An 18812-nucleotide genomic window follows, 5' to 3' on the forward strand; every position below is an offset into this window, starting at 1 on the left:
CACCTGCCAGCAGGCCCCCACTCATGTCCCCCTGCACCACCACACCCCAGCATCCAGGGGCACCCTCCACCAGGCCCCCACTCATGTCTCCCTGCACACCCACCCCCCAGCACTGTGGGGCACCCTCCACCAGGCCCCCACTCATGTCCAACTCATGTCCCCCTGCACCCCCACCCTCCAGCACTGTCGGACACCTGCCAGCAGGCCCCCACTCATGTCCCCCTGCACCACCACCCCCCAGCATCCAGGGGCACCCTCCACCAGGCCCCCACTCATGTCTCCCAGCACCCCCACCCCCCAGCACTGTGGGGCACCCTCCACCAAGCCCCCACTCATCTCCCCTTGCACCCCCACCTACCAGCAGTGCAGGGCACCTGCCAGCAGGCCCCCATACATGTCCCCCCAACACCGCATGACGATCCATAATCATGGCCCCCCATGCCCCTTCAATACACTGCCTACGCCACCCCAGTCCGAACACACCACCAGGTACGACATCCACCCCACAAAGAAATCACCAGCACATGATGCATCCCAAATGGCTAGTCTGCACATCAACACATATCCCTCAAACCCACACAATGACAGCATGTGAATGATAGAACACACATTGTGACATGCATGAAACCAAAGAGAGAATACCACTCATTGAAGTACCAAATATAATGTATTAAACAGAAAAGCAAGGCAATGCAATGAAATGGAACAGAAGAAAATGGAAATAATAAATGAAATCCAACATGTCCAATAAATGAAAAAGATGCATGAAATCCAAAAGAAAAGCAATCCAAAAGCAAGTCTCCAAAGTGTCAGTCTGAGAAAATAAATCCAAGGTTCCAAAATAAGAATAAACCATTGATCCATGGAAAAAAAAAATCAAAAATCCAAATCCATTGTCAAACTATGTACACGGTGAACATCCAGGGTCCATGTGCCCAATCCTTTAAATGAAACCTATAAAATAAAATACTACCTAATGAAGAACTATATAAAAGAAGTTGGGGCATTGTCCAAGCGCCCCAAAACAAAACCGAAAGGAAACTTAACACTAAAGAACTATTTACAAGGGCAGCGGGCTAGTCCGACGGCTCACTTCTGGATGTTCCGGGCCAGGGCATCATCGAACTCCTGCTAAATGTCCCGGAGGCGGTCTTCCTCCATGGCCCCGAGGGTCCGCAGGGCTGATAACATGTTCTCCTCCAACTCCCTGCGGATTGCCTCGAGGCACTCGGCCCGCCTCAGGGCCCTCCGCATGAAGTTCTCCGCCCTGACCATCGTGAGCCGTGCCTCTTCCGCCCGCTGCCGTTCCGCATCTATGGGGTGGCCCAACCGCTGCCACACGGAAGACACTTCCCGTCCTGGGTCCTCCTGCCCTCCGGCCGATGCCTGCCCCTCCGATGTCGAAGGCCCAGAGCCATCATGGCTTCCACCTCGTTGCTGCTGTGCCTGTGCTCGTGCCCTGGCTCCTGCTGCCTGCACATCCTCCACATCCTCCACCGGCCGGGGTGCAGTCGTTGATGTGGCCACCCCTGCTGGACGTCCGACTTCCAACTGTGGCAGGGATGTGTCCTCCACCAGCCTGGCCGCACCGTCAGAGGCAGCTCCACAGGGCACCCAGGTGACAAATGGGTGGAAAGATGGCACGGAGGACGACTGGCGCATAGGGTGTTCAATTGAGGAGGGTGTCGGAACAAGCTCCAGCAAACGGAGGAATCCGGCCTGGTTGACCTGTCCCAGTAGGCCGGTGCGGTCAACGAGCCATTTGAGATGACGTGCAGTCTCCTCATGAAAAGACTGCAGGTCACCTCGCATGGCCCGTTGACGCAACGCCGCACCAATCAGGACAGGCTCAACCCGTACCTGGATAGCCACGCCCACAGGCAGAGGAAGGCCAGTTGTTGTAAACTCATCCCCTGCCTGAAAAAAGGTCTGGACGTAGGCATCCCTGCTGGTGCAAAATGATGCAGTGACAGAATCAGGGACAGGATTGCACACAGGCACCTCCGCGGCGGCCTGTGCTGCCTCCTGTCCCTGGTCCTGCTCTGCACCACTAGCACCAGTGGAATACCCACCTCCAGACCCCGTCTCTGTCGCTTGCACGGCCGCCTCCTCCACCAAACCCCCCACCAACCTGGATGACTTCGTGCCATCTTCCTCCGTTGGGCCCTGTGGGGTCCCAGCTGCCCCTTCTGCTGCCGAAGAGTCCAACTCCGCCTCTTGGACCTCCCCCCGGCAGCTGCGGCCTGGGACGCGGCACCGGACTCCTCACTCCCCGACGAGATGACAACCTGGGAGGGGAGCCGGGCCTTGCATCTCCAGCTGGTGGTGCAATCCCTGCTGCTGTGCTCCACAGCACCTTCTCCGCCCTCTTCATCAGTGTACGCTGCAGACAGGGAGAAATAAAACATGGGCATCAGGGCACTGTACAATGGACACATACACACATGACAGTTGTACATGAGTGGCATTGGGAAACCTCAGACATGGCATCACAATCGCCAACCCACATGTCATTTCAACTCGCACACATGAGCCATACACAGCCATATCGCAACAGCCAGCACCATCCATACACATACAACAGCATGAGCAGGCAAAGGTGAGCCAGACATCACATGCAACACAGGGAGTGCACTACACATGCACACACACCACCACAATTGCTGCATGTGTACACCTCTGCCAACTGTCGCAGTGTTCAGATTCGCATCCATGTCACATCTGCCAATCAGGCTTCCACATCCCGGTGTCGCATGCATCCATGTTGCATCACTGTTGCACCCTTGTCAAATACACACACATGCACATGTACACAGTGCTGATACATGCAGCTGAAACCAACATCCATCTGTGACATCACAAACATGCCTACTTACATACACATTCATCCAAACATGTGTGCCGACACATCTGCATTTGGCATGCAAGCCTACACACCCAAGCACCATCCATGTCTCACACATGAGAGCCCTCGCATGTGTTAGCCTCACGGCCCTGTACACCCCGCCCCCCATACTTGGCCCCATAAAAACACATGTGCAACCTGCACACTACTGGCACACCACCACACGCACAGCTTACAATCAGGATGCATGTACACTTACCGCTCGACTCCAGACGGGTCTGCCTCTCAAGGACCTGGACGTGGAGCGCTGGGGATATGCGTTCCAGCACCCTCATCTGATCGTCCGACAAGTGGCTCCGGCGCCCCTTAGCATCCGCTGCCTTCAAGGCGCCGGGCCTTGTTGAGGGTCCTGGACTTGAAGTCCTCCCAGCGCTTCTTGACATGATGGAATAGTCGGACTGCCACCCCGTCCGCGTTGATGGCAGTCACGATGTCCGTCCAGATCCGAGTCCGTCCTTCCTTGTCGGCGTGCAAACTTCCGAAGAGGGCATCATACTGCCCCAGGACTTGCTCCACCAGGACACCAACTTCGGTGGCAGTGATTCTGGTGCCCCTTTGCCTCTCTGGCCGGGGGTTGACAGTGGTACCAGATGTTGCAGTGCCCGACATGACAACCCCAGAGGCAGGAGTGGGTGGGCAACTGGGTCCTGGGGCTGGTCTGTGGAGCGATGGAATCCCAGTCGGGAGTCTTCGGTTCCAGCAGGGGTGGTCACAGCAACAGCACCCCTGGCTGATGTGCAGGCAGCAAATGGCAGGGCACGTGGGCAGCAGGCAATCAGGCAGCAGCAGATGGCAGGTGGGAGCGTGCTTGGGGCTCTGGGGGGCATTCGGCCTTCTGGGCAGGAGCGTGGTCTTCCATGTGCTTACGCGTGGCCAGCTTGATACGGAGTGATTTGGCACGTGAAAATCCAGCACGTCTGTGTGTAATTCGAGGAAAGGGCCTTAGCGCGTAAGCACGTTGGCACACGTATGCAAATTCATTGGCCCAAAGGCCCCCAGCGTGTAGACGCGTCTGTCGTTACGCGCACGTGCATTTTCCATGGCGTGTAGAAAAAATAAGCATGTCAGAGTGTCATAGCGTGTAATTGGTGGAAAGGGCCTCAGCGCGTATGCGCGTCTGTGACGTGCGTTTCCCTGTAGATGGGTGCATGTTACACGTCCAATGACTGCACGTCAGAGTGTCAGCTCGTGTAATTGGAGGATAGGGCCTTAGCGCGTACACGCGGTAGTGACGCTGGACGTGTGGGCATGTTTAAAAGGTACATGTAGAACGCCATTTCCTTGTACGTGCTTTTCGTGGAGAGCGAGTGGGTGAAATCTGTACTTCTTGTCAGTTCACACGCGATTTACTTCACGGCGCTCCAAGTTCGTACTCCCTGTTACCTCTGACAGCTTTTTCTCTTTTTGTCTTTTTCCTGGGCCTGTTTCTTCAAACAGCGTTCACTTCTTCTGTTGTCCTGTCTCCTCAGACAGTGTACAATTCTTCTTTTGGCGGGGGTGTTGCCAACGCGCACACGCGCATATTTTTCACGCAATTTTTCCAGGCAGATGGACGGTGAGTCGCGCACGCATTTAACATCTGTGCTTGCCCCGTGTGTTGCGTACCCCTTCAGAGGTCATTCCAGGCTGCGTGTGACACGCATACGTTCATTTTTGTGTTTCTGGGTGCCACAGCGTAGTACAGGTTTATTTTTCCACGCATGTGGTCTAGGAGGGGTTGCGTGCACATTATCTTCCTTTTTTGGGGTGCCTGTGCATTGCGTGACCTGTCATCTTCCCCCAGGGGTCACATACAGCCTTGCTAGAGCACTAGGGTACGAATTCCATCTAGTACCCTACCCCTTTGACCCCCAATTGCCCAGGACAATAGTTTACTGCAACTCCCATACGCACAACAACATCAGTGCTATGGTTGGGAGGCGAGCACGCAGTAAGGGCAGCAAAGGTGGCTGAGCCTCAAGAGGTGGCCGTGGTGGATACGGTAGGGGACGTGGCCGGGACTTGCAGGGTGCTCCTAGCCCCCCATGTGTGGGTGACCAGTCAGGGACACCCATGCCCCCCCCCCTTGTTGAGGGTAACGTGGCTGACACCATCCCTGCTCAGCCCTTGTTGGACCAGCCCATTGTGGCACCAGACCTGGCACAGGGTGACTCCATGGCTGACTTCCAGGTCAGCAGGTCTAGGCCACGTGTGGCGGTGCACGTTGGTGTCACCAGGCCACGTGGATCAGGGGCAGCTATGTCATCTGCTGCCCCGAGTAGGCAGGGTGGGGAGGCTGCAGGGGCAGCTGCGGCTCCATCCACCCCAGCTCTGAGTCTCCCAGCCAGGACAGTGTCGGTCCAAGTCCATCCTGCTGACGTTCCCCCTGACTACATCACACTTCAGCTAATGCCTGCACCAAGTCCCATGGTGAGTGTTCATTCCCACACTACTAGTCCACAGTCCACCGGGGCTCCTGCCCCTAGTGTCCAGAGCAGCGTAGGACACTCAGAATCTCCACCACCTTCCAAGCGGAAGAGAAAGATTGCTCGTCCAGTACAGGCTGATGCCCCAGACACGGCTACACAGTCCGGCCCACCAAGGAAGCCCAGCTTCAATCAGGCCGAATTTGATGCACTTGTGGAGTATGTGTCCGCACATGACAGCGAAATGGTGATTACTGCAGGATGCAAGACCACACCTGCACAACGTCTGGCACACTGGCATACCATCGTGGACCTCATAAGTGCCCTTGGATTCGTGAGGCGCACAGCTAATGATTGCTACAAGCGCTGGAATGACCTGAAGCGCAGGGCACAGAAAAAGCTGGCCTGAAGTCATGCCGCTACTCTAGTGACTGGAGGTGGGTCTCCAGCAGAGGACATTGAACTCACTCCACATGAGTATGTTGCTGGGACTTACATCACGGAGGGACAGATCCAAGGCGTGGGAGACCTGCCAGATTACGAGGCATTGTCCGGTGACTGCACATGCATGTGTGTGTCATCCATGTGCATGGTGCGTGTGTGAGGGCTTCTGATTGAGTGTCAGGTAAGGGTGTGTGTGCCTGAGTGGTTTGGGTCACCCATGTGCTTCATCCAATACATTCTGCGCACCAGGATTTGGGTATTGCAGTATCCCTTCTGGCAACAGTAGACATTTAGCCCAACCTCACGCCAGTTGCCCTTGAAGTGTCATCTTGCCACAACATAGTTGCGTATTATTCTGTGTTCATTCAGGCTGATTGTTGCATTCCACCACTTTCACTAGGCATTTCTCAGTACTATTGTCACATGTGTGACATGGCTATGGTACATGCCATCCGTGTGATGGCATGTGTCATGTATGTGTATTGGACATGCCAATCACAGGCCAATGTGTGATGGCACTGCTAGCCAGCATGCAGCAAATGTGTTGGTCTTCCATCTTGGTGTCATCAATGTGTGCCATTTGCCTCCCCTTCATACGCAGTGACGGTGCATGCATGGGAGGGTTATAGTCATGTGGGACATGTGTCAATGAAGTACTGTTTCTGTTGCTTCTCAGCCCTAATTCTGTGCCATGGTGCTAATGCCTGTTCCCATTTCTTTTCTTTCATGTCTTTGCAGGGGATGACGCACTTGATACTGGTGGGGTTGTGGAGATGGTGCAGACACAGGAGGGGTCTCAGGCCCGACCGGGCACCAGTGAGGGACGTGGTGTGGTGGTGGTTGAGAACCCACACTTCTGCAGACCATTATCTCAAGGGGTGTCTCTGGGTGCACCTCCTCCGAGCTCTATTCAGGTGTCGATTCGGATGATGAGACCTATGTGCGGTCGCAGGTAAGTGTTTCTGGGAGGGATTCTGTACTGTCCAACCCACCTGCACCAGGAGTAGAACCCTCAATGGGCATGTCAGTGTTGGTAGGTCCACCTTTGGTGGTTACGGATGCAGGGTCACACTCCTCAACATCTGATCCTGTTCCTGGGCCAGCAGATCAGAGGGGGAATGCAGTCCTGCAGCCTCAGGCAGTGCCGGCACAGCAAGGCACAGTTCACCTTGCCCCAGACAGGTGTGGTGCCCGCCGACACGGTGGCCGTACGCCACCTGGCAATACCGCATGGGAGCAATCCATATACGGTATGGCAAACCAACAGGCAGCATCATCTGAGATGATGGCTCAGGCCATGGATAGGGTGGCCACTTCCATTGTCCCCCAAGAAAGGCTGATGGAACAACTACAGCAGGCAACAGACTCCATTTGCCAGTCACACAGGGAGGACATGTTGGCGTCCAACAGGGACAGACGGGCGGCACTGGAGACTCTACGGGAAGCCATTTCTATTGAGTCCCAGGGCCACAGGGAAGCCCTGAGGGTGGAACTCCGTCAGCTCAGGGTGACTCTTGTTGAGCTTGAGGCTTCAACTGACACGAGGACAGAACAGCAGCTGGAGCGGCTCACACGTACGCTCTCAGCTGAGATGCAGACAACTAGGGAGGAGGTCCGGGCATCCCGTGAGTTGTTGCATGGGGACCTCCGCACGATTATCCTCCAGAACCAGACCTTCCACACCCGCATGCTTGCTGCCATGGAGGACCAGACTAGGGCTTTGCGTGGGCTGCCTCCCATAGTGCCACCACCTCCTGATGCAGCTGCAGAGGGTGAGGAGAGCAACAGCACCAAATCTCTCACAATAGGGTAGCCGTGCAGGCCATGAGCCCATGGAGTTGTTTTTTTTTTCCCAAGATCCACACAGGTGGGTTTTGGTGTGCACCCTGTCCTCGGACCTCCTGGGTGGCCTCCCCCACCCTCCCTGGCCCATTCATGGCCATTTTTGATTTTTTTTTACAGTGTGTTGCCTTCTGTGGCTCCCGTGGGCATACGCTGTATTGTGGCTGGGCACATGCAGGCTTGTCCTGAATTTGGGTTAGATGCTTGGGTTTGTGTGACACACACCCCTCTTGCTTCCCGTTTCCATGGGCTTGCAAAGGGTGTGCCCAAGTGACATTGACTTACACAGTGACGTTGGACTCCCATTTGATGTGTGGGCAGTCTGTAGTCAATATTGTGTATACATTCCTAGTGCATATTATTGTTGTATTGTACACTGCATGGTGTATTGATATGTGCCTCTGCATCCATCTCATCCTCCTAATTTGCAGGTCCATTCCTCATGTCTTCACAAGGCGGTCTACTTTGGAAATGGAGTCCATGTTGTAAGCAGTGCACCTACACTTTTGCGTGGCGCTAACACTGTACTGTTGGAATTGTTCGAAGTGCTGGCATTATCAGGTAGTGAGACTACCAATTTTTTAAATCCGTACTGTCATGTTTATGGTAGGTTGGAGGTTGTGTAGGTGATTAGTATTATTGCTAAATATATTTGGTTATGTGTGTTGTTGGTCCTGCATTACTGTGAGCATTTAATGTGTGGCCAGTTTCCATTACGGACACGGTACTTTGTGACACTTGTGTCATGTTGTGGGGATTAATTTGTTTGCTCTCACATAGCATGACATGCCATGGTGTGTTGTGTGGCGGTGCCAGGAGAAGTGTGTCTTTTGATGACACTGCATTGGTGGTGTTTGTGTAGGTAGGGATGCACACATTGTGACACTTCCAGGTGAACAATCTCAGGCTGCTATGGTTCTGACAGTTGACTGTCCCTTTGTTCGTCATAATTGTCAGGTCGAGTCATCATTGATTGTCAGATGATATGTGCCAGGCCTGTGTGCACTCCACAGGGGTGTGATTTCTATGTGAAGTAATTATCCACCAGCTGCGTACGGGCTGCATCACCCTGTGCCCTTTCCCCTCCCATGCGCAGCGGGCGTGCATGTGGTTGGGGATGTGGGGGCACCACCATGTCCACAGCCAGGCCCCGGCGTGTTGCAACATTGTGCAGGACACATGCTGCCACTATGATCCTGCACACTACTGGGGGAGCGTATAACTGCTGCCCGCCAGAACGGTCAAGGGAGCGAAAGCGTGACTTGAGCACTCCGAATGTGCGCTCCACTATGCCCCGTGTTGCAATATGGGCTGTGTTGTATCTTACCTCGGGAGGCGTGATGGGGTTCCGAATTGGCGTCGTCATGTGGGTGCTCAGAGGGTAGGCACTGTCCCCTGGGGAGGTGGTGATGGGGATCATTAGTGGGGTAGTGACATTACTCTGTATCTGTCATGCATGCGTGTGCTGTGGCATTTATACTCACCAAGCAGCCATGCATCGCCATGCCGCCCAGCTTCCATGTCCCGGTTTAGGGTTGACATCCTGTAAATGAAGCTGTCGTGGGTGGACCCTGGATAGTTGGCATATACTGAGGTGATGATTCCCTTGGCATCACATACTACCTGGACGTTGATGGAATGCCAGTGCTTGCGGTTTCTATAGATGTGCTCAGATGCCCTGGGGGGGACGTGGAGCCACATGGGTGCAATCAATGGTACCTAGCACTTTGGGGAATTGTGCCACCCTGTAGAAATCCTGGCTGACAGCCTGCCTTTCTGCAGGTGTTCTGGGCAGGTATATGTGCCTGCGGAATGATGGGCGTGCAGTGATGATGGCCAACACCTGGTGTAGGCACCGTGACTGCGTGGCCTGTGACACCCCCCCCACTATGGCACATGTCCGCTGAAATGATCCGGTAGCCAAGAAGTGCAGTACATTGAGGACCTTCTCCAGGGGGCTGAGTGCTTGGGAGCACAAGGGTGGGTGATGTGAGGTCATCCTCCCACTCACTGACCAGGTTGAGTATTATGTGCAGTGGAAACCTGTACCCCCCATACACCTGGTCATCAGGCATACCAAAAAGGCTGGTTCTGGGTGTGAAGATTCTGGCCCTGACTATCCTCCTCCTGCGGTAACCCACGGCCATTGCTGCTAGGAACGGTATATTCATCCTGGCGTCTGAGCTTGTTTGTTGTTTGAGCACTCTTTTATGCTGCGCGGGACGTGCGCCTGCTTCATGCTGGCGTACGTGTTTCCGGATTGGACCTTTTTTTTGGCGCGTTGTAGGCGACCCTGTAAATCTTCCCGCCCATCCCAGGAATACACGTAACACGCTCTCCCAGGCCCAGTCGCGAGTGAATATTCCCGCCCACCCCAGGAATACACGTAACAAGCTCTCCCAGGCCCAGACGCGTGTGGAAGTTCACGCAAACCCCGTAATACACGTACCCTGCTGATATCGCGTGTGGAAGTTCACGCGGACCCGTAATACACGTACCCTGCTGATATCGCGTGTGGAAGTTCACGCGGACCCATAATACACGTACCCTGATGAAATTGCTTGTAAAACTACCCGCGCACCCCTGAAATACACGTACCCAGGCAAATCGCACTGTTGTGGGGGTGCAGGGGGACATGAGTGGGGGCCTGGTGGAGGGTGCCACTGGATGCTGGGGGGTGGGGGTGCAGGGGGACATGAGTTGGACATGAGTGGGGCCTGGTGGAGGGTGCCCCTGGATGCTGGGGGGTGGGGGTGCAGGGAGACATGAGTGGGGGCCTGGTGGAGGGTGCCCCTGGATGCTGGGGGGTGGGGGTACAGGGAGACATGGTTGGGGGCCTAGTGGAGGGTGCCCCTGGATGCTGGGGGTGCTGGGAGACATGAGTGGGGGCCTGGTGGAGGGTGCCCCTGGATGCTGGGGGGTGGAGGTGCAGGGAGACTTGAGTTGGGGCCTGGTAGAGGCTGCCCCTGACTTTCTGGGGGGTGGGAGACATGAGTGGAGGCCTGGTGGAGGGTGCCCCTGACTGCTGGGGGGTGGGGGGGTGGGAGGCATGAGTGGGGGCCTTCTGGCAGGTGCCCCACAGTGCTGGGGGGTGGGGGTGCAGGGAGACATGAGTGGGGGCCTGGTGGAGGGTGCCCCTGGATGCTAGGGAGTGGGGGTGCAGGGAGACATGAGTGGGGGCCTGGTGGAGGGTGCCCTTGACTGCTGGGGTGTGGGGGTGCAGGGAGACATGAGTTGGACATGAGTGGGGGCCTGCTGGCAGGTGCCCTGCACTGCTGAGGGGTGGGGGTGCGGGGAGACATGAGTGGCGGCCTGGTGGAGGGTGCCCCTGACTGCTGGGGGGTTGGGGGTGCAGGGAGATATGAGTGGGGGCCTGGTGGAGGGTGCCCATGACTGCTGGGGGGTGGGGGTGCTGGGAGACATGAGTGGGGGCCTGGTGGAGGGTGCCCCTGACTGCTGGGGGGTGGGGGTGCTGGAAGACATGAGTGGGGGCCTGGTGGAGGGTGCCCCACAGTGCTGGGGGGTGGGGGTGCAGGGGGACATGAGTTGGACATGAGTGGGGGCCTGCTGGCAGGTGCCCCACAGTGCTGGGGGGTGGGGTTGCAGGGGGACATGAGTGGGGACAGTGCTGGGCGGTGGGGTTGCAGGGGGACACAAGTGGGGGCCTGCTGGCAGGTGCCCCGCACTGCTGGGGGGTGGGGGTGCTGGGAGACACGAGTGGGGGCCTGGTGGAGGGTGCCCCTGGATGCTGGTGGGTGGGGGTGCTGGGAGACATGAGTGGGGGTCTGGTGGAGGGTGCCCCTGGATGCTGGGGGGTGGGGGGGTTGGGAGACAGGAGTGGGGGCCTGGTGGAGGGTGCCCCTGGATGCTGGGGGTGCTGGGAGACATGAGTGGGGGCCTGGTGGAGGGTGTCCCTGGATGCTGGGGGGTGGGGGTGCAAGGAGACATGAGTGGGGGCCTGGTGGAGGGTGCCCCTGGATGCTGGCGGGTGGGGGTGCTGGAAGACATGAGTGGGGGCCTGGTGGAGGGTGCCCCTGGATGCTGGGGGGTGGGAGACATGAGTGGGGGCCTGGTGGAGGGTGCCCCTGGATGCTGGGGGGGTGGGGGTGCTGGGAGACATGCGTTGGTGGGCAGTAGTGCAAGGTGACATGTGGGTTGGCTGGGGGGCATGGCCATGGTGGATGGGCTGCCTGCGGGACATGTGCAGGGGTGCAGGGTAGTCCCCTGTGGTGTGGGCCGCCTGCAGGGGCCGTGGAGGATGTAGAGGGAACAGCTGGGAGGACCCACATGGCCAATTCACGTGTAGTACTCCCCGGCACCCCCGAAATACACGTAGGCTGCTGGATTCGCGTGTGGAATTTCCCACGCACCCGGAGTACACGTACCCTGCTGAAATCGCGTGTGGAACTTCACACGCACACCGTAATACACGTATCCTGCAAATCCGCGTGTGACACATCCCGCGCACCTTGGAATACACGTACCCTGCAGAAATCGTGTGTGAAACTTCACGCGCACCCCAAAATACACGTACCACGGGCAATCGCATGTGGAACTTCCCGCGCACCCCGAAATACACGTACCCAGGCCAATCGCGTGTGGAACTTCCTGCGCACCCCGAAATACACGCACACGCTATTTTTCACACAGCGGGTGTCTGTGTTTGTCGGTACCCCTTTGCACCTCATTTGTCCTAGAGGGCCACAGTATGGATCATTCATCATAGCTGTATATAGGTGCTTTTTGTTAGCGCAAATTTTGGCGCACATTTATTTCAGGCGCAGGGACGCTACCGCCTGCTTTCTTGTGGCGGACTTGTTTGGCCCTGTGGTCGTCTTTGACCGTGCGCTGGTTTGCCCTATTCGCTTCCATGAATACGAGTTGTAGGCGAGCGTGTGGGCGTTCCGCGCACTTGCCTCCTGTACTTCCCCCATGACGCCCATATTTTCACGCGTTGTTCCCCATTCCGAGTGTTACGCCTCGTGTTCCGCCTACTTTTGTTATGTGCGCTGCGCTATGTGCGATTTTGCTGTGGCCGTGGCGCACGCCATTGGATGACCTGTGCGCCGGCGTGCGCCGCACACTTTTTCAGCGCACATCCAATATTTTTCTCGCGCATGGGCTTCCATGAATCGATGTGTGCTGGTTTCCCTGCGATTTTCGCACTTACACTGCGAGTCGCACGTTTTGGCACCTCTGCGCCAGAATTTTCGGCGCACATTAATTCCATGAATCGGCCTGTAAATCTGCTCAAACAATTTCATTAAGGAGAATCTTGGGGACCAGTGCTTCTTGATGTAGACCACTGCTTAGGATCAGTAGAGGAACCCGTGGCTCTTTTGACAGTTGTTATTGCTAATGTTTATTGAACAGCTGCCTGTAATAAAACTTTATAGGACCAGTTTCTATGAAGAATATTCTAAAGGTTTGTCCATCATTGCTCCTAGCTGGTCTGACATCTGACCAGGATGCAAAAATGGGTGTGATTCCTTAGGGAAAGACATTGATTTTGCTACTGAAGCAGAATTTGAGCTGTTGGTGAACATCACTTGCTGATTAAATGTGGCAGTGGTAATGTGTTTGTTTACAGCTTAACACACTTCCTGCACATCTCCTGCTCCACTACGGGCCAGATATTTTCAACTTCAACCAAGGGTGCTACTGCTTTTGTAGCGTTGGCTTCTACCAGAAAGCTGGAACTAATGTTTTAATTTCCTTTTCAATTTCTCTGAACCTTCCTCAATTAGGCACACATGAGTCCTTTACAACTAATCCAGAACAGGACTGCGAGACTTGTCCTTGGCCTCAAGCTATGGGATCGTATCTCTCCAGCCCTGAAATCCCTTCATTGGCTCACAGTGGATGCAAGGATTAAATTTAAAATCCTCTGCATTGTCCGCAAGGCCTTCTGGGGCCTGGGTCCAAAATACCTTCAACTATCCCTCTGTAAATACCTCCCCTCTCGAGCCCTTTGCTCCTCCCTCCTTGAAACTTGAGGAAAACCATCTCCGGTTCCGGAACCATCTCAAGTCCTTCCTCATTGCCACTGCCTTTGCCCCCCTTCTTCCCTGTTGATCTGTTTCTTCTGCTGGCATCGTGCACCTGGCCACCCTCTGTCATTCGGGCCCAGGTACCTGCTCACCCTGCCACCCTCCTGCCCTGCCTCCAGGCCACCCTCTGCACTAGGGTTCTGTATCTGTACCCATATAGTCCCCCTCCCACTTCTGCTGCACTTATCAGATATACCTTATCTGACCGTCACCTGCCACTTGCTGGCTGCACTTCCATGGTTTATCGCCCTTATTGATTTATTTTATTTAATACTTATTTCATTTTTCTCTCCTCTGCTCTGCACTTTCCACTCCCCCCCCCCTCCATTCACATTCCCCTTTTCCCTTTTCCATGCACTAGCGCTTTCTTAAATGTCACTGGGCCTAGTAAGATAGCAGTTTTCTTTTTTTGTTCTCCCTTGTTCCCCTTCCTTTTTGCCTGGTCGCGCTCTGAAACACTTGCGTACGAGCACGATATAAATAAAATCTAATTTCATTTCATTTCACGGGGCACTGCATTGGATTATCCCATTAAGACCCTTTCAATAAAATCCATATAATTGACAGCCCAGGGATGGGGGGAAAGAAGGACAGGGGAGGATAACCAAGTTGTATCTAAGCGGCCGACCAGCCTTACTATCTACGGTTGCCATATCTTTGCTATTCCCAGTCTGAGAGGACAGTCCTGCCACAATGTTAACCCAGAGTTAGTTTACTACCAAACCACCCACCCCCAAAGATCCTTTACTTCGACATTAGATTTATGCTTACTCTAGGTCTATCTCTTGTTGGAACAGACCAATTTTTGCTAGAACCTGATTAACTGCTATAGTTATGGCAGTATCATAACCTGAAATCATTAGGTTCCAGAAGTTTTCTGACGTCAGCCATTCTATTTTGTTCACAAATTTATAGAAATAGCTAACTCTTACATCCCATGTCCCTTTGCACTCTCGAAGCAGATGATGTAGACCTTGCTTAGCTGGATCTGTCACACAGAGCGGTGGCTTTAGAGTGTTGACCCTGAATACTTAAGATTTCTCCTGTGTGGATTAAATTTAGGCGGGCCCTCAGGAATCTGTTTCGTGAGTCAGCACTTGGATGTTTTTGTAGATATTTCGGCAATTGCCCCAGCTTTTTGTCCACTGTGAGGAAACTATTTTTAGGTTTAATTTGCCTCATGGATTCTCCAAAGAGGAGCAAGACGGACCTTTGTGGACAGAGCAAAGGCTAAGAAAGACAGACCGTGTATGTCCATAGCAGTACGCTAGTATAAGGAAGCTGGCAGAGAGTAGCAGGACTCAGAAATGTCGACCAAGTATTCCAGCAGCAGTCTATCGGTATTAGTAGGTTTGCAGAGAGACCAGGGCACAAAATACAACGGGTGGAGCTAGCTCCATAAGAGTGCATTGCAAGCATAGCTCCCTGGGGCAGCTCATCAGCATCTCGGAGCCTGCCAGCAGACCTGCATGCTCAGAAAACCTGACACAGCAAGCTATTGACTAATCAGCCTTCACTACAGAAATTCCTGAAGTTCATGTACTAGGAACACGAGGAAACCAACAACCTACTTAATGAGTCGTAACACTGATTCAGACTGATGTATTTAATTAATCTATAATCTTCTCTGTCTGGGACCCGCAAAAATACAACTCGGACTACGCGCTACGCGCATGCCAAGTGCACACATTCTACTCTGCATTTCAGTCGCATTTTACACTATCGTATCAAATCTTTTTTTTTTTTTTTGCCCTGGCAGAAATCGAGCGCACATGGCCGGCGCTTCACGTTGTAGCCGTGATGCATTGGCTTGTTCATCTTTTGGTGAGGAGGGGCATAAAGATCGACGATTCATCTCCCTTTCAGTTCCACCCTACTAAACAGATGCTGATCGGTCCCCATCAATTTCCAAAGGCTACTGCCTCGGAGGGAGGGCAGGAGGTGGGAGGGGGCGGCGCGCTCCAGCTACAAAACCAAGGAAGATGGGGGCTGCGCACAAAAGAACAAGTTACTTGCCCCTAGTAATGTTCTTCCAGATCTTGCTCCCACGTATTCCTCATTTTATGATCATTGGAGAATGGAGGACTTACGATTAAAAAGTACTGCATCATGCTGGATCACATTGTTCTCACCCACTAAACATAAACCGAAAATGTTTTACCTTTTTGCATCACATGTGGAGTACCGCAAGGAAAAACAGTTGTTTACTAATTTAACTAAAACACTATACTATTCCTAAATGAACAAACAGTGGTGAGTTAAAGCTTTGCAAAATAGCATATGTAGCCTGCAAAGGTCTTCTGAATTAATCTTCTTTTGCAAATGTTTTTGTTGTGCTTTCGGGCAATGCAATACCTAAAACACATGGGACACAAAATACCGTATTTCAAATGTCACATTGATAAAATGTCTAAAATCTTTAAATTTGCTATTCTTGAGACATAGAAATAAATATTTATTTGATTTTCGCAGTGCTGAAAACATGACTGATCGAGACAGATCCTGTTTAGTTAGCAGAACAAGTTATAGTAAATATGTCTGTCTTTAACTATGTATACTAGTTAAAATGAGAAATCTGTAAAAGTTGTTCTGCCATCAGATGATGCGTTTTATATTTAAGGTTTGTCTACATGCCATTTTGCATGGGCTTTTCACTCGGAGGCTGAAGAAGAGTTGATCAACATGATTCCTGCTATTCACAGAGGGGATCCTCAATGGTCAGAACTGAGAGCTATGGGCGTAGGCTGGTGGGTCAGGAATATTAATACGTTAAGGAGGTGCATGGAGAAGGTATTTATCTAAATGATTTTGTCAATTTTGTTATGTGAAGTCCCCTATAGTAATGAAGATGATGGAGGATTACTTATGTTTAGCTCATTTTCTAGTTCTTTAATTGACAATACATGTTTTGTGTTTGACTAATTAGTACAGGGGTGTATTGTGGACATTGGAGATGCTAAAAAAAAATTGCTATTAAGCTTATTCATTGTTTATAAAGCTAATTTTGGCATAGCAAGCAGACCATTTGTAGAGCTGACCTTTGCACGTTGCACCCAATGTTAACACCATTCTATAATGCATATTGGAAAGCTTACCAGATGTACCTTTATATGTTATGTTCCTGTTTCTGTACAATTTCATAGCTTAATTTATTTTACAAAGGTACTACACTCCAAACTACATCATGAAGAAAATCACAACCTTTTCCGTTGCTTCCTCAAGACCTCGCTTTTCACTCAGATTTACTGAACCCCCTTCCTCTATATTGTGACACGGCCAGTGGTCTGGCCTTTTCAAGAGGTTCCTGGGGCCCTCTCACTCAGTGGTGGGAGGTGCAGGCAGAATATCAAATTAAGTTCTAAGCTGGATGATGGGCACAGTCGTTAAGAGCCCAATTGCTACCCCCCGCCAGTATGTTATCTTCTGAAGCCTTACTTCAATGAGATACGTGCCATTGTGTCTGATTCTTTTTTTTTTATTTCTTATAGTTGAATCAACTTTTCAAATGATTATTTTACATAGAATAATGCATATTATAATATGAAGAGGATACAAAATTCATAACATTCAAGATGATCAAAATACAGACTACTTAACAAATTCTTTGATTGAAGCCAACATATAAACAAAAATAAAATTGAGAAAAGTGTCTAATAAAAATGTCAACCATCATGGTCATGAAATCTATACATCAATGAAGAAAAGAATGATATCATACTTCGGTCACAGACTTGCAATGCATTATCCCAGATTGTCACTTGTCATACCCAGATGGTTATTCCTCAAATATATCCTACAAATGCTTTTATTGGAACCCAACCACTAGGGTTTACAATGAGGTAGTACCATGTCCCAAAATTGCACAATCGCTATCTGTATTGATGTTCTCGGATTCAAGAACAATAGATTCCAAATTTGGTCTTGAGTCAAATAGTTTTGTACAACTAGTTTCCCTCCAAAGCATTTTTCTCTTGTGTCATTCAGCGCTGTACACTCAATGATGAGATGCTGTAATGTTTCTCTTTGGTCAATATTTAAACAAAAGCGACAATAATAATAAATAATAATAATAATAATAGTTCTGTGCCCAAGGAATTTGTTTTTGTCTATACAATATGTCCATTGTTTCGTACTGATTCAATCTAAATCTTCTATATTTATGACGAAAAGAATGAGAGGGGCATTTCAGCAAGTAATCAGACATCACTCCATATTTTTTTGTTCCAAATGAGTTAACATTGAAATCTTTAAGTTTTGAGCACATCACCATATTTCCAGCCCAGTTGTGTTGAAATTTCTTTATTTTCGCACGATTCGGGTTGGTTAGAAGGTCAATTGTCCCAGTGGCATCAGCTGCCATATTTAAAGTATGGTTGCGCCACTTACTCAGAAAGCTATTTATGGATGTAAGCAGATTATGGGCTAAGATGTTCAAGAATGTAGGTTTTCCCAGCCCATCTAGTATCTTCCGCAATAAGGCACATTGCTTCCATGTTACTTGTGAGTATAGAGAAACTAATCCTAACTCAAACCGCAACAATGCCATGGGGGTTCCAAGAGGTGGCTGTAATACTGATTTCCAATATTTTGACTCCATGCTGTCCCAAAATTTACGATTTTGTGGGGCAGTGGCTTCTACGCCATATAAGAGAATTGGTATTACTTTCAATTTATAAAAGTTTGCATTGTTGAAGTAACCATTTCGGATTATACTTTCTGGAGGAGGAGTTGTTACACACCAGAATTTGTGATTTTGTGGTGTTGATGATCAAATTATTTGCTGACGCATAGGCACCCAAATGATTTAGCATATTCTGTAGGCCCATAGGAGTTTGAGACAGCAGGACCAAATCATCTGCATATAGCAGGTATGAGATCTTTTGGAGGCCTATGCGTGGCGGATCACCAATGCAATTCAATAATGCAGGTCCCAAATCAAGAAAAAAAAAATTAAACAAAAAGGAAGCAAGTGCACGAGCCCTCTGTAGGTGATAATTGAGGGCAACCATTTTCCATCGAGATTCATTTTAACTGGCATGGATGTGTTTGTGTGTAATAACATTATCAGATTTATTAATGAGGAGGGACACTGATGATGACTCAACTTCGCCAATAACATTGATCTATCTATTGAGTCAAAGGCTGCTTTGAAGTCGATGAAGCCCA

General features: G+C 51.5%; 1 protein-coding gene across 4 annotated transcripts in view; it reads left to right on the plus strand.

The window, feature by feature from the left end:
• The window catches only part of DMXL2 (Dmx like 2), a 2950233-nt gene that overhangs the window by 1360002 nt on the left and 1571419 nt on the right, over positions 1-18812 (plus strand). For all 4 annotated transcript variants that reach the window (XR_011279824.1, XR_011279825.1, XM_069624807.1 and 1 more), the window contains exon 20: positions 16267-16436. Coding sequence is in view for 2 of the 4 variants with exons in the window: in XM_069624807.1 (XP_069480908.1) it covers positions 16267-16436 (170 nt within the window). In the remaining 2 variants the exon portion in view is untranslated. The remainder of the gene's footprint in view (positions 1-16266; positions 16437-18812) is intronic.

The sequence above is a fragment of the Ambystoma mexicanum genome, chromosome 11, assembly GCF_040938575.1.
Source record: "Ambystoma mexicanum isolate Mex_15411 chromosome 11, UKY_AmexF1_1, whole genome shotgun sequence".
Classification (NCBI taxonomy): domain Eukaryota; kingdom Metazoa; phylum Chordata; class Amphibia; order Caudata; family Ambystomatidae; genus Ambystoma; species Ambystoma mexicanum.